Source organism: Anabrus simplex, chromosome 14 (assembly GCF_040414725.1).
Source record: "Anabrus simplex isolate iqAnaSimp1 chromosome 14, ASM4041472v1, whole genome shotgun sequence".
NCBI lineage: Eukaryota > Metazoa > Arthropoda > Insecta > Orthoptera > Tettigoniidae > Anabrus > Anabrus simplex.
This window is the reverse complement of record NC_090278.1, coordinates 100,418,552-100,445,185: the sequence shown is the minus strand read 5'-3', so window position 1 is coordinate 100,445,185 and position 26,634 is coordinate 100,418,552. Positions and strand designations below refer to the sequence as shown.

At 40.1% G+C, this 26,634-nt stretch overlaps 1 protein-coding gene across 3 annotated transcripts in view; it reads right to left on the bottom strand.

The window, feature by feature from the left end:
* Positions 1 to 6,083: 6,083 nt before the first annotated feature.
* Positions 6,084 to 26,634, bottom strand: part of LOC136885266 (replication factor C subunit 4) — a 45,250-nt gene continuing 24,699 nt past the window's right edge. For all 3 annotated transcript variants that reach the window (XM_067157754.2, XM_067157753.2, XM_067157755.2), the window contains 2 exons: positions 8,357 to 8,440; positions 6,084 to 6,722 (listed from right to left, as the gene is read on the bottom strand). In XM_067157754.2, coding sequence (XP_067013855.1) covers positions 6,633 to 6,722; positions 8,357 to 8,440 — 174 coding nt within the window. In that variant the 3' untranslated portion in view covers positions 6,084 to 6,632. The remainder of the gene's footprint in view (positions 6,723 to 8,356; positions 8,441 to 26,634) is intronic.

The window sequence follows — 26,634 nt, the reverse complement described above, 5'->3', positions numbered from 1 at the left end:
AGTGTAAACGTGAGCAAGATTGTATTAAGTTACATAGCTCTTAACGTTGCCCTAGAAACACAACGGGGAAGTCACCAGCGTCTTTTCTCATATGAAGTCTGGGTTAGGGAATTTTAATTATAACGGTAGGCTAGCTTGCCTACCGTCAGTCACGATCAGGTTGGGGAGTTTTCATTATAATGACAGACACTCACTCTCTGCCTGCCTTTATAGATTCTCAGAAAGACTCTCTTAGTGTTTTCCCAACTGAAATGAACATGGGTCATTACAGTGACGTCAGTAGGAATGGCGCGATTAAAAGCAATGCTTTCATATGAAATACTCGATCAAATGAGAAACCACACATTTTCTCACTTTTAACGAACAGTACCATGCTGATGATATAGCCACCGGCAGTGCCAATGCACTAAGAGACTTTGTCTCATCACTAAAAATTGATGCCTGTTTGACCATTTATATTGGTATTATAACTTTGCTCATTCAGGACAAATATTTCAGATTCCCTATGGGAATCAACATCTATATCATCTGATGGCCAAGCAGGCATCAATTTTTAGTGATGAGACAAAGTCTCTTAGTGCATTGGCACTGCCGGTGGCTCCAGTTAGCCTACGCAGTGGCCTCCACGGTATGCACTAGCCAGCGTATTGGTAGGTGTGCTAGGTACCAACTGATGAGCCCACCCTAGCACACGAGGGCGAAACGCTGGCAACCAAGAATGAGCTAGCTGGAAAATTTATAATGTCCAATAACGGACCATTTATATTGGTATTACAGTACCATGCTGCCGAACTAACAGTCCAAAGCTACAGAGCTGGAATGACCAGGACGCAGACATCCGTGATCCGTGAACAATCTTCATCCTTTTTTCGGCGGAGGGGGAGGAGGTTTGAATAGTGGATAGTCCCAGGGAAAAAACTATGCCCGTTTACTTATCTGTTTCCTGGGAGTGCTCGATGAGTCGGAAAATCTCAACTTACTACATTGGCGGGGGAAAGAACTATCTGACGTGGAGGCATCTTTTCCTCCAAGCCAGAGAAGAAACCACATCTTCGCTGCTAATTTGGAATAAAATTAATATAGATTTAATAAAAGTGAAGAGGAAGAAGCATTTCTTAAGAAATGGCTCTTTTCAGGGTTGAATTTTGAGTTATTTAGTGAATGGTGGTACTATAATTTGGAATAGGCCTAAATTGTAATTCTATACTACTACTACTACTACTACTAACCGAGCCTCTGACTTAAGTGCGCACACTGCTCATTCAAAACAGCGCGTCAGAGTAGGTATCGAATAGCTGGCATACTATGATAAACCAGTGTGTTACGTACCAGCAGTATCAGAAAATGTATGAACCAGAGGAATGGTATGCTAAAGAAGAAAGTTATCTAACTCCTCAGCTATTTCCCGCCAATATTCAGTTAGGCTGTTATACTCAGTACGCAGCAGTAATCCCATCTATCGGAGTTCAATGTCAGCATAAGAGACAAAGAACATTATAACAAACAACGGTCAGTGTAATGTTATTGTTGATCAATGTTATGCGCTTTCGATATTGTGGGCCTTCACATTATTAATTATCTTCCGGTTCTGAAACACCATTCTTATCATAGTCGGTACGGTAAAACTGAATAAAACAAACGATCGGAAATTGTATTCTCTATAACTTTTGTTATGCAGTACTTTTCCATAGGACCAAGAACATACGCATTTAAAAATTAAATTTTAGGTTCCTTCCCCTAAACTACCATTTCACCCAGGGTGAATAACATTGTTTATAGCTTAAACTGTAGTTTCTTATTCCCCGACTCTATATACCGATTTTCATTGAATTCTGTTTACCCATTTTGTCGGGGCTCGGCGTTGATATGGGCTTAGCAAAAAAAATACAAATTCATGAATATCTGTGTTATCATAGCTGATAGGGTAAAAATGCATAACACGTAAATGATCAGAAATTTAATTTTATATAACTTTAGTTATGTAGTATTTATCGATATGACCACTAATAATATAAATATTTGAGCATTGAATTTTAGGCCTTCCCCTAAACTACCATTTCACTCAGCGTGAATAAAATGATTTATAGCCTAGATTGTAACAGCTCACCCCCTGACTTTACATACCGATTTTTATTAAATTCTCTTCAGCCGTTTTCTCGTGATGTGTGTACATACATACATACATACATACATACATACATACAGACAGAAATTACGGAAAAGTAAAAACTGCATTTTCTTGTTACTGTGGACATGATCGATACAGAAATACAATTCTTTTCAAATTCTGAGCAATGTACAGACAAAACTCTTATTTTATATATATAGATGGTTACCTAGATGTACTTCCTCTTAAAACCACCACCACCACCACCACCACCACCACCACTTCCAGCCATTTTTATTTCAACACAATATTAAGCAGCTTAACGGAACGGAGCGTTAGCATTAATGAAGGTTGATCAAACATCCATTCTGTTAACTATCCTGTTAATGCAGTTTAACGCGGCATTAAATCCTTAACAGGGTTTGAAAAAGCACAGCTAGGCACTAAAGCGTGAATAAAGGGACACATTCATCCACAAATGTTGCAGTAAAACAACACACCAGCAACTAAGTATCGTCTATTGGTGTCCCTCTTAACCATGCTTCAATAACAAACAGATCAGTGTAAAAAATAGGCTGACTCAAACCATGGTGAAGACTACTAGTTTAATGATTCCAGTAGATCACAAACATTCAATACACAATCTATATATATATAAAATAAGAGTTTTGTCTGTACATTGCTCAATTCTGTCATGTCCACAGTAACAAGGAAATGCATTTTTTCTTTTCCGTAATTTCTGTCTGTCTGTATGTACACCCATCACTAGAAAACTGCTGAAGAGAATTTAATGAAAATCGATGTGCAAAGTCGGGGAATAAGTTGCTACAATCTAAGCTATAAATAATTTTATTCACGCTCACAGAAATGGTAGTTTAGGGGAAGGCATAAAATTTAATTTTCAAATATTATGTTATTAGTGGTCGTGTCGATAAATACTACATAACCAAAGTTATATGGAATTAAATTTCCGACCATTTATGTCGTACATATTTACCGTACCGGCTATGATAACACAGATATTCATGAATTTGCACTTTTGTTGCTAAGTCCATATCGACGCCGAGCCACGAGAAAATGGGTTAACAGAATTTAATGAAAATCGGTATATAGAGTCTGGGAATAAGAAACTACAGTCTAAGCTATAATCAATTTTATTCACCCTGGATGAAATTGTAGTTTAGAGGAAGGCGCCTAAAATGTAATTTTTAAATACTTATGTTTTTGGTCCTACCAAAAAGTACTACATAACAAAAGTTGCAGAGAATACAATTTTCTATCACTTATGTTTTATTCAGTTTTACCGTACCGACTGAGTGGTATGTCAGAGTCGGGAGAAAACTAAATGTGAAGGCCTACAATATCGAAAGCACATAACATTGATCAACAATAACATTATATTGACCATTGTTTGTTGTGATGTTATTTGTCTCTTATGCTGCCTCTGAACTCCAATAGACGGGATTACTGCTGCGTACCGGGTATAATAACCTGACTGAATAATGGCGGGAAATAGCCGGGGAGTTAAAAAACTTTCTTCTTTAACATGCCATTCCTCTGGTTCATACATTTTCTGATACAGCTGGTACGTAATACACTGTTTCTTCATAGTATTCCAGTTATTCGATCCCTACTCTGACGCGCTGTTTTGAATGAGCAGTGTGCATACTTAAGGCAGAGGCTGACTTACTAGTAGTAGCAGCAGTAGTAGTAGTAGTAGTAGTAGTATTATGACCTGGTCTAGAATAACAATTTAGGCCTATTCCAAATTACAGCCCCACAATTCACTAAATAACTCAAAATTCAACCCTGAAAAGAGCCGTTTTTAAGAAAAGATTCTTCATCCTCACTTGTATTAAATTCTACATTCATTTTATTCCAAATTATCAGTGAAGAGGGAGTTTCTCCTCTGACTTAGAGGAAAAATTTGCCCCCAAGTCAGATAGATTTTTCCGCTGCCAGTGTAGTGAATTGATATTTTCGACTCATCGGGTACTCCTAGGAAACAAATTAGTAAAAGGGCATAGTTTTTGCCCTGGGAGTGTTCACGAATTACGGCTGTCTGTGGCCTGGTCATTCCAGCCCTGGAACTTTGGACTGTTAGATTGGCAGTGTAGTCCTGTTCATTAAAAATGAGAAAATGTGTGGTGTTTCATTTGATCGAGTATTTCATATGAAAGCATTGCTTTTAATTGCGCCATTCCTACTGACGTCATTGTAATGTATGTTCATTTCTATTGAGAAAAACACTAAGACAGTCTTTCTGAGGATGTAAAAAGGCAGATGGAGAGAGAGTGTCTACCATTATAATGAAAATTCCCTAACTCAGTCTTCATATGAGAAAAGACATTTGGTGACTTCCCCGTCGCATTTCTAGGGTAACGTTAAGAGCTATGCAATTTAATACAACCTTGCTCACAACGTGTATACTAGAATTCCGTATACAATGTAGAAATCCGTAGCGAAGCACGGGTACATCAGCTAGTCTTTTAATAAGGTAGTGGTTTCTAAACTAAAATGAAAGTACAACAAAGAAGAAATACATTGCAAATTTAAACCTCCAACAACATTAATTTCAAATAGAACATTTAACTTTAGAAAATTAACTTAGCACTAAATAGTGTTAGTAAAATCTGGGAACTAATAAGATTTTAAATCAAATCTTACAGATGTTTTGAACATTACTATGACTTGGACATCATCAAATTGTGATCAATGTCTAGTCCATCACAGCTATATATTTTAATTTAAGTTTTTTAAATTATGTGTTAACTAGTGGTAACACTTCATTGGTGTAAAATAATTTTAACAAACAAATGAAGGTTCAATGTAAAGACTTAACCTTGAGGATGCTCGATATAATGTCCCTGCTGGTGTTAATGTCCTCCTAGAGACATGTATTGAATTAGGTGGAAAATAAAACAAGAATTGTAACAATTAGTAAAGTTCAATGCGGGTAAAAAAACATGAAAATAGTTTTATGCAACATACCAGCCCAAACTTTGCAACATTTTTGTAACGCTATTCTTTTATTACAAGTTATTACAAGCGTCACAGGAGCAAGCCAGCTGCAATAGACGTGACGGGGTGAGTAAGATTCTGTTTAGTACCCCCATTTTAATATTTTAATTACATAAACTTCATAACTAAGACACTTTTCTCATTACAGACTCTCAACCCCACAACAGAAAGAACGATCTTGAGAAGTCCGCTCTTCCGACCAACGTAACAGCAGGCTGCAGTTTTACTTAATTTTAATCATCACAAGACAACAAAGAAGAGAAACGGGCAGAAAACTGACCACATCAACAACATTCCATGAAACCACAACTGAACTTTTATCCTAAAAACAAACATCACAAAAACATGAGAATCAGGTCAGTGAAGTTTTCATAAATTGAACACAAGTTGGGACATTATACACTGTAATTCGGTGCAATTCATGCCAGCCCAACGTCATAAGTTTTTTTTTTTTGCTAGGGGCTTTACGTCGCACCGACACAGATAGGTCTTATGGCGACGATGGGATAGGAAAGGCCTAGGAGTTGGAAGGAAGCGGCCGTGGCCTTAATTAAGGTACAGCCCCAGCATTTGCCTGGTGTGAAAATGGGAAACCACGGAAAACCATCTTCAGGGCTGCCGATAGTGGGATTCGAACCTACTATCTCCCGGATGCAAGCTCACAGCCGCGCGCCTCTACGCGCACGGCCAACTCGCCCGGTGACGTCATAAGTAACACTTGATTGAACTAGTATATAATTGAATTTTTTTTTTTTAAGGTGTAACAATCATTGTCAAGGATGTTTTTATAAGATGTATAGTATGTATAAGCACAACTTTTTAGACAGAGCAATTCATGTCAGCCTCTTATTTTAAGCATTTTATCGTGAACAAAGACTAGGATCCTAGCAATTTCGATCTTAGATATTGGGAACAGCAGCTGAAGATGCCTAAAAAATAGGTAAACATGTCCCGCTGAAGACACAGTAATAAAGTAATATTATTTATGTAAATTAATAAAAAACATACAATGTATTGAAAAGGTGGACCCTCGAGAATGTCCTTTCAGAAACGCTACTCCTTTGTCGGAAATCACATTAGAGCACAGCAATGCACAATTTTGTCATACAGAAAATCTAGATCAGCTGGAGCAAAATATGTACAATGATGGGGCTGACCAACAATTGACCAGTAAAGGCTACATTTTTAAGGAGAAAATTAAAAATTATGTATGTAATACAAACACAATTGTTACAAACTGCACCAAAGTTATGACTATTAGTAATGCAAAGAGTAGAGTTTATTTTATTTTAGCATTCCAACGAAATGACCTGATGAGAAATGCGTTTCACAAACAAGTTGCAAATCACTGTAATGTTAAGTATTGAGAATAGAACACAGGTTCATATCACACAATAATAAATAGCAATCAGCCTGTGCAGAGAAAGGAAGAAATCTAGCACACTGTTGACGTGCTGGCATTATCTTTATTGACACTATCAATAAACAAAGACACAGAGGCTCATCACATCTGGAAGACGACCATCATGGTGCAACACAAGTCAAGAAGCTCGATGTACTCGCTGGCTCCGTCCGAGATTCGCCAGCTGCACAGCTGTTGACACACACACAGATCCATTAGCACATTTGTTCTAACATACAGAAAATACTCATGCTTTCGTAAGGCCCAGGGAGACTTCAATAGCTCTTCCCTCTCCTTTGCATCCTTAAATCACTTCCTTTTCCTTAAACAAAACCATCACTTGCAGCGTACAAGACAAATATTTGTAATTTGACAGCAAAACATCACCAGTTGCAAAGAACACAATTATCACAATCGTGGTGATCTGCAGAAACACACTTTACCCATTCTGTTTAACACATTCACTGCGTATTAGCAGAGCGCGACATACCCGCCAACCTGAGCAAAATATTTGTGTGGGACTCCTTAAAAGTTGTAATTATCAAAGTTTTGTACATTGGTAGGTCGAGTTCTATCGAACTCGTGGACTTATCCCACTCACGCACCTGGTGCGTGACCGCACGGTGGTTGACATCGAGAAGTAATACTGGTCACCAGACGGATCATGCGCCATGCACGTTGGTAGATTACTGTGCATTATTTACCGCAGATAGCAAACAAATGCATAAAGTATGTTACAGACATAAATATATTCATATTTACACTTCTCTATTACAGAACTTGAAAAACAAAAATTAAATACTTTGGCTAATTGGGTGGGTCTCGTGATGTTGAAGGAACCACATTGTCGGCCATCAGAAAAAAGTATAAATAAAATGATAACATAAGCATCACGACGCAGTCAAAAATGATTACTGCACGTTATTTCAAGTTACTTATAAATGTGATGAGGAATAAATAACAATTAGAAGTTCTTTCGTGTTATACACATATATGATGCAAGAATAAACGACAATTACAAGTTCAGTTCTTTTACTGAACATATTGCAGTAGTGGAATTTATTCCAAAAGCGGAACCACTCGTAATTCTCCTGAAGAATTAATAAACAGAAATTGCAGTATCTTAGCTCGCATTGAGGTGCTCTTGCTGCTCAAAGATCCCATAAATGAATGACGACAACTCTGGAGAGGAAAAACGCGGGAAACGGAATACGCATGAGCAAAAATGGCTATGGATGAATCTGCTAGTAGACTCGAATTACACGATGTGCGGGATGACAATTAGAGCCTTTCTTACCATGCGGGAAACCTGTGATTTACGTTTCCTAGCAACCGTCCCATGACGCGCTGAGCGCGTGCTCCGCCTGCTTATAAAGTAGCGTCACGCGCCCAGCGTGTGATCCGCATTGAACGTGTTTATAACTTGGGCCCTAGAAAACTAGAATAGCCTTGCGCTACCAAAGCTATCACCATGTCTGAGCAAGTGCATCATGTCCAGCTTGAGAAAGGAATAAACAACTGACAAGTCAGGTCAGGTCAATATGAGTAGAGGGAGCTAGGAGACAAGGACACTTCATTTCCGCTTCCAAGCTTCATCAGACAGTCAATCTTGATGTAGCAAGTTAGGATAAGGAGAAACCTGGATAAAACACAGGAAAATGAAACATACAGAAATAATTACAAGCAGTAACAGACCAGAAAAACACGAAAAACATGGAAGGAGATAAAACCAACGGGTCTATGTACCTATTGGAAAGGAACAGGACATTTAAAAGTACTCGCCACATCTTTTGCCTTGTTTGATCAGCTCTACTAAAACAACTCACCGCCAATTTGTCGAGAATCAGCTCCTTCTGTTTGTCTGTCATGGCCTCACTCTCTATAACGTTAGCCAGCAGTTGCTCAAGAAGCTGCAACAAGAAACACAGCATACTATTACACAGGAAAAGTAAAACACACCAAAGACCAACTTTTAACAGATAAGCTTTTGGTGGCTGTTACAGGATAACGAGGCCTGTTCGAACAATAACTGAACTCTCAAAATAAGTTACCGGTTTGTCCCCTCCTCCACTAAAGAAAGCAGAAATCTGGGGGTTGTCTCCTCAGGGTACATTTCAGTTTGGGGAAAGAAAGAAAATCTGCCGGACACCAACCTGCTCATCATTTGCTACGTCTCTTAACATTTTCCCCAGTTTGAAGCTCAGTAACTAATAGCTGCTAATTGTTTCAAAAATGTGCTAGTGGTGAAGGAAACCGCTAGGACTTGGCATTTGCATGCTATTTTCAGAATTCAGTAATTTTTTGAACAGGCCTTCTATTGTAAAACTTTTAAGTGGTGGGAAAAATGTCCATCTAACACTGTCTGTTGTGATGACTGAATGTAAAAGATCTCTGGTGATAATTTTGGTCTTTACCCAACAAAAGCTGGCGCAACAGCACGGACAGTGTTCCGTAGTAAGACAAGCGGATAATAATGTTGAAAGCATTCAAAGGTGTGTCGAAGTACTAGGCTACAACAATGAAGAAGCATAAAGCAAGGGTTGTGTCAACACAAGTTCAGCACCGTGTAGTTGCTTCAAATAAAGACTGGATGTTTCCACCTTTTCAATACACAATTTCCTCATGTTAGTGATTAAATGGCATCAACGTCAAAATTATTTGCAGGACATGCTTCATCAGTCACTTATATCCACCAAGATCAGAAACAACACTGATTTGAACTCTCTGCACTTGTTCTTGCTATACTTAAAAATACACTTTTTAAAAATCTATAAGGTAGAATCATCCTTCAGTCTCTTGTTCATAATAATCTTACAAACGATTCTAAGTGATAATATGAGGTAGTGATTGTACAGAAGAGGGACCACTGAGGTTGCATTAAAAAATACGGATCTTGTCATAACTACAACGACGCTGTCAATTGTGTAACTGTTTTATTTATATACACATTAATAAACCACCAAACACTTCTATAAAGAAGAACAGTAGCATGTCAACCAATTACCAACACAACACGAATTCATCACTCGGCTAACGACTTCCATTACAAACCATTATTCTCGTCATTATTCCGTATTGAAAAATAACTGATCACAAAGTTTATACAAGGAGTAATTTTAGTACCACCTATTCAATACAAATTTATTCCGCTATAGTGTGGTTAAATACACATTGAAATTATCAGAAATTTGAAGTACATGTTTCGCCCACTATTTCTTGGGCATCATCAGCTTCAATTAATCTTAACACGTTGGGTGCCACGTGCCGCCATATGGCGTCACGGTGGTCTTCAAATCTGAGATGCGTGACGCCATATGGCAGCACACCGTTCCTGAAATCAGAGTTGGCATGATGCCATATGGTGGCACAGTTGAGTTTCAGGCGATGCAGCATAGATAATCATCTGTGACATCTATGCGCGTAAAATTGGTACTACGTGAAGGGCGAACTTCAGGGTCTATTCCAGCTATGTATTATTACTCTATGCCACCATGTGGCGCCACAGTATTCTTCCGAAGCCACTGAATGGCCAGTGGTCATTGTCACAGGTGAAAGCGCGCCAGGCATTGTTTATTCCTCATTTACGTACGTATCATCACTCAGTTTATATAGTTGTGCAAAAATATAAGAAATGGAAGATATTGGTAATAATCTTACGAGGGAACACATACATGTGTTACACTCGGATTCGGTTGAAATTTGGTAGGAATATTCGTGGGAGGCAGTAGAATGCTAAGGTGAAAACTGCATGTACCCAGCGCAAGTTTAAACGCCAAAATTGAACAAATAAATAGTCATAAAATCAGAAGTGCCGCGGGAGTATCGGGGTGTGGCGGAGAGGTAGGGAGGAGCGAAGCAGCGGACGTGAACCAACCGGGCTGCGTCGAGCTGCGCTAGCAGCCAGGTAGCGTATAGTTAGCGCGTTCCCCCTAACTTCCCGATCAGATGTGCGAAACGTAAATATGAAAACAGCACATGAAACAAGTGTAGAAAGGACAATGTTTGAACAACGATGCCAATAAGGTTTGAAAAATTACGAGTAACAAGAACTCCGGCGTGCCGAGACGCATATTTTCATTGTTTTAGAGTTATCAGAAAACTGTTCACAACAATATGTAATGTAATATGAGTACTTGCTTTGCATTTTACTAGGTTTTCATAAATATTGCGCTAATTTGAATTAGCAAATAAATATCCCGTATTTGAAATTCGTATTGCACATTCCATGTCAAAAAATTCTGTGACACCATATGGCGTCACGCTATATTTTATCTTTCCTAAAAACTTGATGTGACACCATATGGCGTCACACATGACCATGGTATGGTGAGATAAAATTTCCTTAGTACATCATATAAATGCATCCCAAGATTATATAAACAGACTACAACGCGCACAATTGCTTTGGCACCAGCGGAATGCAATTCAAAAACTTGCCTGGCACCAGTGGAATAGTGTGCTACAATCGGCTCGGCACTCAACGTGTTAAAACACACATGGTCTAAGGAGTCATAATAACTTACGTAAAAAAAATACTGATGAATATTTACAAGTGTTAATATTGTGGATGCAAAATGTATACAGTAAAAACATTGGTATTAAAACAGAACTTATACTAAAATCACTTTGAAAAAATGATGTGTTCATCTAAAAGTAACAGTCATATATTGTTTTTAAAAAGTAGTCCATGTCTGACACTGAAATGGATCTTCTTGATGAGAAGCTTAAGCAATATATATTACATTAGGAAAACAGAATATTAAAAATAAGGCGTCAACAGGATAAGAACAAAACGGTTAACAGATGCAGTAAAAGTTCATATTTGAGGCCAATATTTAAAATAAGGATGGAAAGAAGTAGTTGAATTGAAGGCAGTGTAGCTTATGACGTCTTGGAAAGTTGGATTAAAATAGTGGTATGTCGTGAAGTGCTGCAAAACATCGAAGAATTTGCCGTAAAACACTGCTAAAACATCGAATAAAACAAGGTAGGCTTGACGACAAATTTGTGTAATAGAAAATGCCTCTTGTAGACGTGGATGTCCGTAGTAAACAATGTTGTCAATTTATTCTCAAGATGTAATGTATGTCCAAATGTATCTGCAGTGTTAGTCTGTTTGAAGTTCCACAGTATTAACACTTGTAAATATTCATCAATATTTTTTACGTAAGTTATTATGACTCCTCAGACCATGTGTGTTTTAAGATTAATTGAAGCTGATGATGCCCAATAAATAGTGGGCGAAACATGTACTTCAAATTTCTGATAATTTCCATGTGTATTTAACCACACTATAGTGGAATAAATTTGTACTGAGTAGGTGGTACTAAAATTACTCCTTGTATAAACTTTGTGATTAACGACTTCCACTCCAACTCCCAAGTACGTTGCCTGGCCAAACGTCCGTACATAACTACGTGAATAATAATAATAATAATAATAATAATAATAATAATAATAATAATAATAATAATAATAATAATAATAATAATAATAATAGTAATACCCGTGTGGGGATTTACCAGTTACCTCCATCGGGCGCGTCCCATTGGAATTGGGGAAGCTCGCTGGCTCTGCCGCCAGCAAAGTCAGAGGGTAGTAGGGAAATAAAATACCACTGTGAAAAAAAAAACTGATCCCTTGCCAGGGTTACGGCGAAGACTGGTAAATGACCAGAAGCCAGAAAACATCTTGAGGCAACCTCTAGGGCTAACAACCCTAGTTGTAAAAGGATGGGTACCCGTCCAAAGCAAAGTCAAGTCAAAAAGCATGATGGCACAACATTTCAAGAAACATACCCCAGGGGGTAAATCTTCGGATAAATCCCTCGTCGTGAACGCCACGGCGCACGAGTCTCGTTCGGATTCTGGGAGAGACTCAACATCATGCAAGAGACGAGTCAGAGCGTCTCGGTGTACCCCGAAGAGTCAAAAACTAAGGCCAAAATCTAAAACCTTTCTAGCAACTTTCAACATAAATTCACTTACACAAACTGGCAAGCTGAAAACCCTCACCAAAGCTCTTCACGAAAATCAGATATCCATAGTGGCCCTAACAGGAAACAAGGTACCCAGATGAAGAGATTTTTTAATCTGAAGGCTACCGATTTTTCGAGAGCAAAGCGCAAAGAGGAATCCTCAATGGAGCTGTGATGCTTGGAACCGTGTTTGCTGTTAGAACCAAGATCCTTAAATTGGTTGCAAATTTCGAACCTGTGAATGACAGATTGTCTATACTCACAATTAAATGCGCGAACAAAACCTTCGCCCTAATTAACGAACATGCTCCTACAAACGATAAGAACAAGTCTGATCCAGACGAAGTTGATAATTTCTGGGACCTACTGGATGAAAAATTGAACAAAATCCCCAAACACCACGTTCTTTTGGGTGACTTCAATGCCCAACTAGGTCGTGAGCAGAAGTACAAGAAAGTTATAGAAAATTACCCTGCTCACAAAAGAACCAATCCCAACGGCAAAAGACTGGTGACCATTTGTGAAAATCACAACCTGCAGGTCATGTCGACCCACTTTCGTCATCTACCCAGAAAGCAAATGACTTGGCGTTCTCCCGTCCAAGCTCTCGGAGAGTTCCAAATTGATCATGTTGCGATCTCCAGGAGAAACAGCCCTGAGATTATGAATGTCAAGGTAAAGAAAGGCATCAATGTGGCCTCAGATCATTATATGTCTCTTATCAAATTCAAACCAATTCCCGCAAACACAAGGAAGACAACCAAACAGATCACACGCTTCGACAATGATAAACTTCGGCAAAGGGTCGAGGAGTTCCAGGAGAAGGCTAGACCAAATGACTGACTTTAACAACGCTAAAAGTCTCCTTGTTGAGGCCGCCAAAGACGTTGCAGAAATCAAGAGAAGCAAAAAGCATGCCTGGTGGAATAGTACCTGCGAATCAGTCCTCCAAGAAAGACTCAATGCGTGGAAACAGTACAACTCTACGAAATCAGAAAATGATTGGGAAACCTACAAAACCCAATGTGCCCAAGCAGCTAGGGTGTTCAGAACTGAGAAACGTAAATACGAAAAATCTCTCATTGAAAAGATAGAACAAAACTTTAGGAAGAATGAAAGCAGAGAGTACTACAGAGCCTTCAAACGCAAACTCACTGGCTATAAACCACCATCTCTATGCTTTGAGCGAACGGACGGCACACTGGCGATGTCAAATGAAGAAAATTGCAGCATTCTGGCAGATTACTTCAAGAATTTACTTAATTGCTCTAAACCGCAAAGCGCCATTGAGACCAAGGAACCCTTACTCAGGTACCCAGATTCCAGACCACCCGACAGAGATGAAATCAAGCGCCACACTGCCCGTCTCAAAAATAACAAAGCTCCGGGGGAAGACTCCGTAGTAGCAGAACTATGGAAATATGCCCCAGAAGAATCACTTGAAATTTGGAACAAGGAGACCCTACCCGAAGATTGGAAAATAGCTTTGATCCATCCATTACACAAAAAAGGCAGCATGAAGAACATCAACAACTACACAGGAATCAACAACTACAGAGGAATCAACAACTACAGAGGAATATCTTTGCTACCAGTGACTTACAAAATTCTATCACTTGCCATCCTGGAGCGTTTGGAAGTACAAGTCGAACATCAAATAGGTGAATACCAAGGAGGGTTCAGAAAAGGTCGCTCAACAGCTGAACAGATCCAAAATCTCAAAACGATCATCAGATATTGTACACTAAAGTCCAAGCAGTATGTGTCTGTCTTTGTGGACTTTAAGAAAGCGTACGACTCCATCGACCGGGAAGTCCTGCTAAACATCTTAAATGAATTTGGAGTTGATTTGCAACTGCTGGCATTAATTAGAGCCACCCTGACCGATACAAAATCCAAGGTGAAGTTCCACGGATGTCTCTCGCATTCCTTTGACATCAAAACAGGAGTCCGACAAGGTGATGGGCTATCCCCGATACTCTTCAACTGTGTTCTTGAAAAGATCATCAGAACCTGGCGGGTGAGATTACAGGAAACCAACTACAGTCCATTGAGAATAGGAACCAAATCCAAGGGGATCGCAACAGACTGCTTAGCATTTGCCAATGATGTTGCTGTCCTCTCGAACGACATAGAAACCGCTAGAGCTCAAGTTGAAATTTTAAAGGAAATTGCCGAACTAACTGGTTTGCAGATATCGTTTGAGAAAACAGAAGTAATGACTAACATCAAAGAGGCTCCACCAAAACTCCATACAAAATACAGGGACATCACCCGAGTAGACAAATTCAAATACCTGGGTGAGATCATCATGAAAACTGGACTGGACAAAGAAGCACTTCAGGAGCGAGTACGCAAACTGGAAATAGCCTACCAAACATCCCGCACAATCTACAACAAAAAATGCCTTTCCCAAAACACCAAGATACGTCACTATGAAACAGTTCTGAAGCCAGTAGTTCTATATGCAGCCGAAACCCTGTCTCTAAATGCCAACAAAGGACTCCTTGAAGAACTGGAGAAAAGAGAGCGCAAAATTGTGAGAGGAATCTTGGGATCGAAGTACAGAAATGGAATCCATCAAAAGAGATCCAACAAGGAAGTCTACAGCAAAATAGAGAAAATTACCGACACAATCAGAAAAAGACAGGCACAATTTTACGGTCATCTGAAAAGAATGGACGGAAGAAAGTTATCTAAAGAAATCTTTCACTTTTTTGATTCAAACCCCAAAACCACAACTCCCTGGTTTAGAAATACCAAAGAAGACCTGCAAAATGCTACATATCTCAGCTGAAGACGCCCTTAACAGAGATCGCTTCCGCAAGAAAATATTGACGAACGGGCTAAACCGAGACGAGCAACCGAAGAGAAGACACGGTGCCCCTTGGACAGAGGAGCGTAAGCAGGCCCACTCACAAAGAATGAGGGAAATTTGGGCTCTAAAGAAGGCCAAGTTCAGTGTCAAATGCAACAAGACTTAACGTGGTCCTTGATGGCCCCAGCGAATTATATATATATATATTATAATAATAATAATAATAATAATAATAATAATAATAATAATAATAATAATAATAATAATAATAAATAATAATAAATAATAATCGTTACATCAAGTACAGAGCAAATTCTGTACCACAGCCAGTCCATGGGCTGAGAGTTTGCACCCCAATCAATGGTCTTACTTCCTTCCGGCTAGCAACCCGTCGGAAGGACATTTGGTTGCTTTTAAGTTTTGCAAGAGAAAGAAAAACTGGACGGATGATAAAGATGACAAACTAGGCAAAGAAAAGGACAACGAAATGGACAAAGATTGGAAGAATAAAAATATTTTTAGATGTGCTACCTGGAATGTACAAGGTTATCTCACACAAAGATGACCAGCTGGATGACATACTTGCAAAAAAACAAACTTAATTGCAGCAATTTCAGAAACAAAAAGAAAGCTTCAGGGATCAAAAGAGGCAGTAAATTATTTACAGTTTTACATTGGGGTTGACAGAGATACTAGAGCAGAGGTGGGTGTATTGCTCATGGTACACAAAAGATTAAGATCAACAATTGATAGCTACACTACAAAGAAACAAGAATTAACGTACCTCCAATATGGATAATCGAAGTATTATGATGCATATAAGCATGAGCTCAGTTTGAATATATTAAACATCCATTTATAAGATAGCAATGCAGCTCTGCTCTGTGTGGGCTCCATTGTTAATTAATCTCTCATAATCACAGCAAAGATCCCCTTTAAAGAGATAATACTCCTCGTCTCGCAAAAAGAACGATCTTCCGTGTTTATATCAGACAGTGCTGCCCTCTCTACTACTTCATCAGAAACGCATTAGTTATTCGAATTGAGGCCACAGGAAACCACTTACATATTTGAAAAACGTCACAGACAGACACACACAAAAGTTAAAAACTACTAATTTGAGCTGATCTAAGTCGGATAAATGTATGAAAAATTGGCAAAACAACCTGAATTACAGACAGTGGACCCCTACACCTTTATTTATATAGATAAGCATGGGCACGTTTATAAGTGCAGACCTTCATTTTGAGATTTACTCCTTTTAAATGGTAGGTCACAGATTCCCCCATCAGACACCTCTTTTAGTGTGATATTTTCTTGGATCTCCTATATTTATGGGTCAGATTGAGTTAGAAACATTAAATCGAGTGAAATATGGGTACAGTTTTCTCACAATACTTTATTTTTTGGATACTTATGCAGCAGCTGGAATCACACAATGTGGCTAACATATGACCACTGGTCGTGTAAATGTGCGCACCGAATTTGATGATTCTATCTTTACTATAAGTGTGCCAAAGATAATATATACGTGTAAAAGTACAACAAAATTAACTTAATTATTGAGAAATAAATAGTGCGAAAATAGATAATGTCATAGGACCAAAGTTGTAGATCTCTCGAAATTGAAAGACGATTGTGCTTTCTGTTTTGTGATACGACTTAGCGTTTAGCCAACAATTACTCCGAAACGAAGGTCTGGATCGTCATTGAAATTGCCTCCATATTTCGATATGTTCTGGGGCCAAAAAGTTATACATTTGAAGTCACAATAATAATTATTAAATTAATGTTGTATGGTTCATCTTTTTCAATACTATATTATGCAAAATTATTGAATGACATTACTAAACTAGGGACTAGTTTCAGCTTTGGCTGGCCATCTTCAGCCTTAATGCAATAGATCTAATATCTAAACAAATGTAAAAACACACAACTTACATGAAAACTAATGTACAAACATACAATTACCGTTAAAATCTGGGATGAAGTAAGTGTAAAATCTGAAAAGTAAATTAGACTCTAAATTCTTAGCATCTGGAGTAAGCTCATCATCCAGACTTTCTTGTATTGATGTTCATAGAATTGTTAGTCCCATCACTGCTAATCATTACAATTTCAACTGCAAAATGGGAACTGGTAAATGTTGATTCTGTAGTCAGATCATCGATCACCAAATTTAGAGTGAATGCAAGCCACTCAATGCCACTGTAAATAACCATCAGCTGACGCAGAACTGCTGGACGGTGTTTCCACATCGATCAACGTGAATAAAATGAAACTTTTCTGTAGTGCTTGTTAAAATCATGCTGAAATGCTGTTGGACATTGTCAGGACGGCACATGAGGATATGGTTAAAACTGACACATTCTTAATTTGCGGCTGGTATGAATTCGCAATTCATTGCAGTGGCCATGAAGTTAACCTAAATAAATGATAGATAAAATTAATGAGTAGAAGGAGAGAGAGCGTGTTAGTCAAATGGCACAGGTTATATGAACTTACCTCTCACTGTGGCATGTGGTGCATGGTGTATTGTTGTGTGGTCTCATACTAACGGTTGTGAGATTCAAAGGAAAAGGAAGGACTGGGGCGCGGAGAGAGAGGCAGGGCAAGGGGCGGGGTGGAGGGGAAGGGGGAATTAAGGCGGGGCCGAAGGATGTCGGAAACGATATGGCTGCTGAGGAAAGGTACTGTGAATATTATGAAAAACTGAATTATGACTTGTTGGTTTGACATTTCTAAAAATGGGAATTAGAAGGTCAAATAAAATATTTGGCTTTTCTGAAATGTCAGTAAGATTATGATTCGGGTTAAAATAATGATCTATATGTGTAAAGCAGCTTTCAGTAAGGAGGGGTCCTTTGTTGATGACTTTGAGAATTTCCATATCTTCTTTTATGTCAGTGAATTTGTGCTTATAGTCTTGCATATGCTGTCCTAGAGCTGAAAATTTATTTATTTCAGGGCATTGACGTGTTCCGAGTACCTTATTTTAAAATTCCTCCCGGTTTGTCTGACATAAGAAGAATTACAACTGTTGCAAATGATCCTGTATACTCCTGATTTTGAAAAACTACTGAACTTGTTTATGGATGTGGCATTATGTAAGACTTGTGCGTTCATATTGTGCTTTTTAAAGATGTTGGGGACTTTGTAAATTTGTTCGTTGAACAAAAAAATAGAAAGGGAGGAGTTGTTTTGTTTTTCTTTTTTCAAAGTGGTACAGGGGCGATATTTATATTTATTATTTTTTCAATAAAGAAACTGTTGGCACTATACTGTGATCTCTTTTAGACATTGGAACTTTGCAGGCTCGGTACACCACGCTGTTGACCGCTGCTCGTTTGTGAATTTGGAGCTGTGAGGAATCTTGACAGATTGTAGTGACTGTTTGGGTGAGTTTTCTGAAAATCTTATATCTTAAGTAGCTTGGGTGCCTGGTAAGAGTTAAGACAAACAAATTAATTTTTCATTCAATTTTGGATTCAAGCGTGAATTTTATATGCCGGTCAATGAGGGTGGTAGCAGCGTCTCTGATGCTCTCATCCATAATTACTATGGTGTCATCTACATGTCTTGCCCAGAAAAGAATCCCATAGCCAATCCTTCTTGTTGATAAACATTATCAAAAGTGAAATAATTGTTGCTTATAACTAATTTAAGCATAGACATGAAATCCTGTATTTCTAATATACTTAGATCGCTGTATTTGCTTAAATTGTTTTGAATGATGGGGTATACCTTGGAGATTTGTATGCTACAATACATGTTTACAATATCGAATGATTGTAATTTATTGATGAATTCTTTAGTGTTTTTGACGGATTTGTTAGACAAAAAATGATAGTTCCTTCTCAAAATTTTTTTAATGAATTGTGATGCTTTATATAACGGACTTGGTCTATAGTTGATGATTGGGCGAATGGGGAGGGCTTTGGCGGTGGGTATACCTGGGTTCATATTAATTAATTAATTAATTAAGTTTAGTTTTTCAGTTTTAGTTTTTTCTTGCTCTGTGAATAGACATGAAGTATTCTTGAGGGTCTGCTTAAGTTGATGTTGGATTCTCGGGGTAGGGTTCTTCTTTACTGTAGAGAATGTGCTATCTTTATAAAAAATTTGTTTAGCTTACATACTAGTTTTTGTCCAATATGACGGTAGTATTACCTTTATCTGCTTTCATGATTATGAGATTATCATTGATTTTCTTTTCGAGAGCATGCATTTGCTTTTGTATGAGAATCGAATCCTTGTAGCTATTGTCGTCATGAGTACTAAGGGGTGAATTACGGGAGTTAATATTGTTGAATCGGGAGGATATCGTCTCTATAAAGGACCCCCAGGGAAAAGGTTAATGAAGAACGTCCCTCAACTCGGAGTGGGATTTCTGGTTCATAATAGTATAATAGACTCAATAGAAGACTTCTCCTCAAGCACGGCGAGTACAGCAACCTTAACAATTAAAGTAGAAAACAAAACCTACACCTTGATAAATGTACACGCACCAACAAATGATAAAAACAGAAAGGATAGAGAAGAAGTGGACAAATTTTGGGAGGAACTTGATCACATGATCTCAAACATCGCTGATACACAGGTTAAAATCTTGCTGGGAGATTTTAACGCAAAAATAGGACGACAAAGGCGATACCGCCCGGTAGTAGGAAAATGGTCAGTTCATAAATTAACAAACAAGAATTGTCAAAGGTTAATTGAACTTTGTACAGACCATGGATTTATTTTGGGAACTACCAGATTTAAGAGGCAACCACAGAAATTTATGACATGGAATGTCCTAACATAAAATTGGGAGAATTCCAAATTGATCATGTTGCAATGGATAAAAATTATCATAAGGAAATTTACAATGTCAGAGTTCTCCGTGGACTAGACACTGATTCAGATCATTACATATCCCAAATAAAAATCAAGTTGACACCAAAGAGAAAACGTAAGCCTGCCGAATCCAACAGGAAGAGAAATTATGACCCCACTTATTTAATGAATAATGAAGTATACTTGGAGAGATCTAAAACGCAACTAAGTGATGACTTATAGGTGATATTAATAAATTGAAATCGGTAGCTGAAGAACTTGCTCCCATTAAAAGGAGGAAGAAACATGTCTGGTGGAATGATGAGTGCGAGAAGGCAATTCAAACAAGACACAAAGCATGGTTAAATGATCAACAAAGAAAAACTGACAAATCCAGAACAGAACTAACTAATGCTAGAAGACAAGCAGCTAAAGAAATTTGAAGAATTAAAAGGAATCATCAGAATGAAATGCTCAGAACAATAGATGAATCATTCAAGCAACATAAAACAAGGGATTATTACAAGACGTTTAAACAGTATCAGTCTAATTACACTCCACCAACACTTATGCTGAGAAATGAAAATGGGAAAATGGCACATAACAACCAAGACAATGCAAATATCTTGGCAGTCTACTTCAAAAAATTACTCAACAGCGAAGACCCAAGAGAATATCTGGAGTTTGATCCCAAACCAAAAAACAAAACACCACTAGAAAAGGTTATACCACCAACATATGAGGAAGTGATCAAGAACTATAAAATAGCAGGAGAAAATCAGCTGGTTGCAGAATTATGAAAGAATGCCAATGATGCAAACTGTTGTATGTCCGTCGCTCCCTTCTCGATCCGCCAGCCAGCTACACGCGTGCCAGTGTGTTATTCTTCGAGCCTCGACGCGCAGCCCTCAGTGCGCGTGCCTGGAACGTCGTGTGTGCTATATAAAGGAGCTCCTAGCCTGTCCAGACGCCCACTGACCCCGGTGTCCAGCTCCAGAATACACCCTACGTCGAGCACGGAGGCTACTCCTCTTGAAAATGTGCTTCGGCCAGGTGGACTGAATTTCTGGCAGTAAGAGGTCTCACCTCGGGTCACCGCTCCTCTTGCCTATTCCGCTGTCCATGCCCAGTCTTACCATTATATGCCACTATCATTCCCTAGCTAATGCAAGCTCCCATTATCGACTTAGTTTCGCTAAGTAGGAACTCTTCAGTCATTGAACTTACGTTAATGAACTCAGACACTTCAACAAGGAAGGACTCTCTGAGATATTTACGTCAGTGCTTCTGATAGTTTTCGACTATCAAGAACTTTTCATGTCACAAAGACTATCTTTCCGAAATAGTAGTGAACGTGAATACTCCAACGTGTATATAGTGTACAAAGACAGACTTTCTCCAAATTCATAGTTCAATTTGCTTCGAGATAACTTTCAGTTTTGTTAGTGTAAATATTGTAATTTTACATGTGAAGCAAATAAAGAAGTTGTGCTTTTTGTAAACCCAACCTTGTTTACAACACAACTCTGTGGCGACGAGGTAAAAAAAAAAAAAAAAAAACACCCTACACTTCATCGGCCCCAGTCGCCAACTCTGGGGCGACGGGATAACAAACTTGCAATTCATCTGCGCCAATCGACACTCAGTGGTGACGAGACACAGCACGAACTTTATAGGCCCCGCCATCCACTCATTCACACCGAGATACAGCAAACTCTGTGCCCTCAGACACTTATACATTGGCGACGAAGTCAATCAGTGCTCAGTGTGTCGCCCACTCGGTCGAAACAAAGTGCAAGCCTGTGTCCATTCGGTTATCAACTCATTTGCAACAGACCAACAAACTCTTGCGGGATATTGTCCACTCATGGGCACAGTGACATTATACTACGTAACTATCATCATTCCACATTGGCGCCCGTACGACCTATCACAGCAGTTCGCTTTTCTCAAGTGAAGCTATTACACTTCTTCACACTCCGGAACGTCAGCCGACATTCCACAGCTCTCTGTTGTGCGCTCCACCTGTGTGGCACGCTCCAGCGTGTTTGCTTGCTCTCTCTCTCACTCCCCGCTATACCAGTCAAGGTCTCGCATACAACCAGTTCTGACACACAGCTATACTTGCTCTTTATTGCATGCATCTCGCAATGGCTACAGCTGAGCAACTCGCTACAGTATTCCAGGCCTTACAGCAGCAACAACAACAGTTTATGCAACAACAACAACAGACAGCCTTAATTCAGGCTATGCAAGCTATTTCTGTCTCTACACAGCCATCAGCTATTCCTCCGTTCTCTGCTTTTGATCCGGCTAAGGAAGAATGGTCAGTTTATTTAGCCCGCTTACAACAGCATTTCATCTGCCATTCTGTTACAGATGATCAACGCCGCCGAGCACTATTTCTTAGTTCGGTTGGCAATGCTACGTGTGAATGACTACGTAAATTAAGTCCAGAAGAAAACCTCTCTGAGGTACCATTCGCACAGCTCTTGGCCCGTCTCACTGAACACTATGCCAAAGCTCCTCACATAGTGGCTGCTCGCTATAAATTTTTTCAGAGCAGAAAGCAACCCCATCAGACACATACTGAATGGATAACTGAATTGCGTGGTCTAGCTAAACCCTGCCAGTTCATATGCTCCAAGGACGGTTGTGGTTCACCCTACACTGATTCTCTCATTCGGGACATGGTAATTTTACATACTCCTGAGGACAAAATACGTTTTGACGCTGTCAAGAAGAGTAACCCTTCTTTAGAAGACGTCCAGCGTATTGCTACGGTTTATGAGCTTACTACCAAGACTGCCGCAGCCATAGCTTCTCCACACGAAGTCTCGCCTCGGGCCCACAAAGCCTCTGCTAAAGTGAACCGCGCAGACAAGGCGCTCTCTACCAAGCATTCTCGCACGGGTCCCTCTCGTAATTTTACAAGGAAGCCCAATTCTACAAGCAACTCGAAACTCCTGCCTTCCTGCCGAGGCTGTTTCAAGCATCATGAACGTCGTGACTGTCGTTTTTTCAAAGCCACTTGTGAACGATGTAATAAACTTGGACACATTCAGACTGTATGTCAGAGTTCGCTCCGCCCTGCTAAGACTCCTGCAGCACGCCGGAAGCATATACAGCCCCGCCAAGACATGGAAGTTGATCAGATCAATCTTATTCTTCCTACCAGGAATTCTCACAAGATCATCGTTCCTCTCTCATTCTCCGATCGATCTGTCGATTTTCAATTAGACACTGGATCACCTGTCTCTATTATTAACCTGGCTACATACCATGACTTAGGTTCACCTGCATGCTCTCCAGCTGACATCCAGCTCGTGACATTTAACAAAAGGAAAATTGACATTAAAGGTCAAATCAAGCTTCAGGCTAGTTATAAAGGAATTCAGAAGGCCATTCCTCTTCTCGTAGTTAACAACTACACTGCCTCCAACATTATGGGCATGGATCTATTTAACTTATTTGGTTTCCAGATACATGACAACATTAACATCGTATCTACATTGCATCCTACTTCTGACGTTACCGCTCTCCTAGAGCAGTTTCCTGAAGTCTTCGACTCTCAGCTCGGAACAGCAAAAGACTATACAGCTCACATACAGCTGAAATCCGGAGCTAAGCCTCGCTTCCTCAAAGCACGTCCAGTACCCCTAGCACTTCAAGACCAGGTCACGAAAGAATTAGACAGATGGATACAAACTGGAATTGTGGTACCAGTTACTTCTAGTCAATGGGCTACTCCACTAGTGGTCATCAAGAAACCTGATGGTAATGTTCGACTTTGTGGAGATTTTCGATCTACCGTCAACGCACACATCGACACAGATATCTTTCCTATTCCACGTCCAGAAGACTTATTCCGTCGTCTCTCTGGTGGACAATTCTTCTCTCGAGTTGATCTTAAAGAAGCATATCTCCAGCTACTTTTAGACGAAGAATCTAAGAAATTTCCAACACTCAACACTCCTCTCGGACTGCTCCAGCTCCAGCGGCTCCCATTCGGTGTTTCATCCTCAGCGGCTATTTTTCAGCGCTATTTAGCTCAACTCACCGCCTCCATTCCCGGTTGTGCTAACTACCTGGATGATATTATTGTTACTGGAAAAGATCATCACGAACATCTAACCAATCTACGCCTCCTTCTCCAGAAATTGAAAGACAATGGCCTACGAGCGAATCTCGCTAAATGTACATTCTTTCAGCCTCAAGTTCACTACCTAGGACATATACTTGATAAGACTGGAATTCGCCCTAGTGCACAGAATGTCTCAGCTATCGTAAACATGCCGGCACCTCAGAACCTCAAGCAGCTCCAGTCCTTCATAGGCAAAGCGAACTACTATAATAAGTTCATTCCCCGCTTCGCTACAGTGGCAGCTCCATTAAACGCTCTACGTAAAAAAGGTGTTAAATTTCAGTGGACTCCGCAATGCCAACTGGCATGGAAAACCATCAACAACGCCTTAATTCAAGCTATACAACTCGCTCATTTTCAGCCCGACAAGCTCATCACGCTAGCTACTGACGCTTCAGACTACAGTGTCGGTGCCGTTCTCTCCCAGAAGGATCGTCATGGTCAGGAACGCCCCATCGCATTCGCTTCGAAAACACTTAATGACCATCAACGTCGATACTCACAGATAGAGAAAGAAGCTTTAGCCATCATCTTTGGTATTCGCCGTTTCAATGAATATCTCTATGGCAACCATTTCCTGATCATTACTGATCATAAGCCTCTCGTACACTTATTCCACCCTGGTAATAAGATCCCTGAGAATTCCCTCCTCAAGCTTCAAAGATGGTCCATGTTCCTTTCTGATTATTCCTATCAGATTGTCTATCGAGCCACATCCCAGCATTGTAATGCTGATGCCCTCTCACGCTTACCAGTTGGTCCTGATACTGCCTTCGATTCTCAGGAATCTGAATGTCTTCAGTTGGACATAGAACTTGAAGATACTGTATCCAGTTTTCCTATTGATGCTACCTGCATAGCTAAAGCTACGGATAGGGACAGTACACTTGCTACTGTGCGTACTTACATCCGCAACGGTTGGCCTCTTCAGAGCAAGCTTCCTGCCCACCTTGCACCTTATCATCGTCTGCAGCATCGTCTCACGACTCGTGCTGGAGTCGTACTCCTAAAAACAGGCACCATCTTCCGAGTGGTTATCCCACTTAGCCTACAGAAACAAGTTCTCGAATTATTACACCAAAGCCATTGGGGTATATCCAGAACAAAGCAACTAGCACGTCAACACTGCTACTGGCCGGGTATTGATGCCGCCATCGAAAAACTCATCCGTCATTGTGAACAATGTCAAATGAATCAGAACGCCCCGTCTTCTGATCTAGCTTCATGGCCTCCTGCTACTACTCCACGAGAACGAGTTCACATCGATTTCGCAGGTCCTTTCCTCAGTTCCATGTGGTTAATAGTCATCGATTCACTATCGCACTTTCCATATGTAGTGGATATGCATTCAACTACTACGACCGAAGCTACCATTCGTGCTCTTCAGAAAATATTTACTACAGAAGGTTTACCTCAAGTACTCATTTCAGACAACGGACCTCAATTTACAGCTACTGCTTTTAAGAACTTTTGTACATATAATGGCATTCTTCATATCCTAGCACCGCCTTTTCACCCTCGATCTAATGGTGAAGCTGAACGCTTTGTACAAACATTTAAGAGAAGTATGAAAAAAGCTGTCTCTTCAGGCTTAACTGAAAGACCAAGCATTGCTCCAACTCTTAAGCAACTACAGAACTCTGCCCGGCACTGATAATATCACTCCGGCACAGAAGCTCCATGGACGACCTCACAGAACTTTACTTTCTCTGTTGCAGCCTCTTCCGGCCCAGCCCCAGACCTCCCCACCGAAGTTCTCAGTCAACGACAAGGTCTACACCAGGACATTCAAGTCCAACCCACTCTGGATACCTGGAGTCATCTGCAGATCGTTGGGTCATCGTCTCTACGAGATACAGACTACGGAGAAACGTATCTGCCGCCATCAAGACCAGATACGTCTGCGCTACCACCCATGTCCAGCTATTGATGCTATTGCTAAGCCAGATAAATCTATTGCTGAACGAGCTTTAGACCATTTAATAACCATGGGTTCCTTTCAGGACGAGGCAGCGCCACTCCGCACAGGCCCAGCTCCGGACAATACAGAGACATCAGCAGCTCCGGCCCAGCATCGCAGCTGCCAGCGCCGCCGCCGTTTCACGCCGTACCGGCGTATTTAGGAGGGGAGGGTGTTGTATGTCCGTCGCTCCCTTCTCGATCCGCCAGCCAGCTACACGCGTGCCAGTGTGTTATTCTTCGAGCCTCGACGCGCAGCCCTCAGTGCGCGTGCCTGGAACGTCGTGTGTGCTATATAAAGGAGCTCCTAGCCTGTCCAGACGCCCACTGACCCCGGTGTCCAGCTCCAGAATACACCCTACGTCGAACACCGGAGGCTACTCCTCTT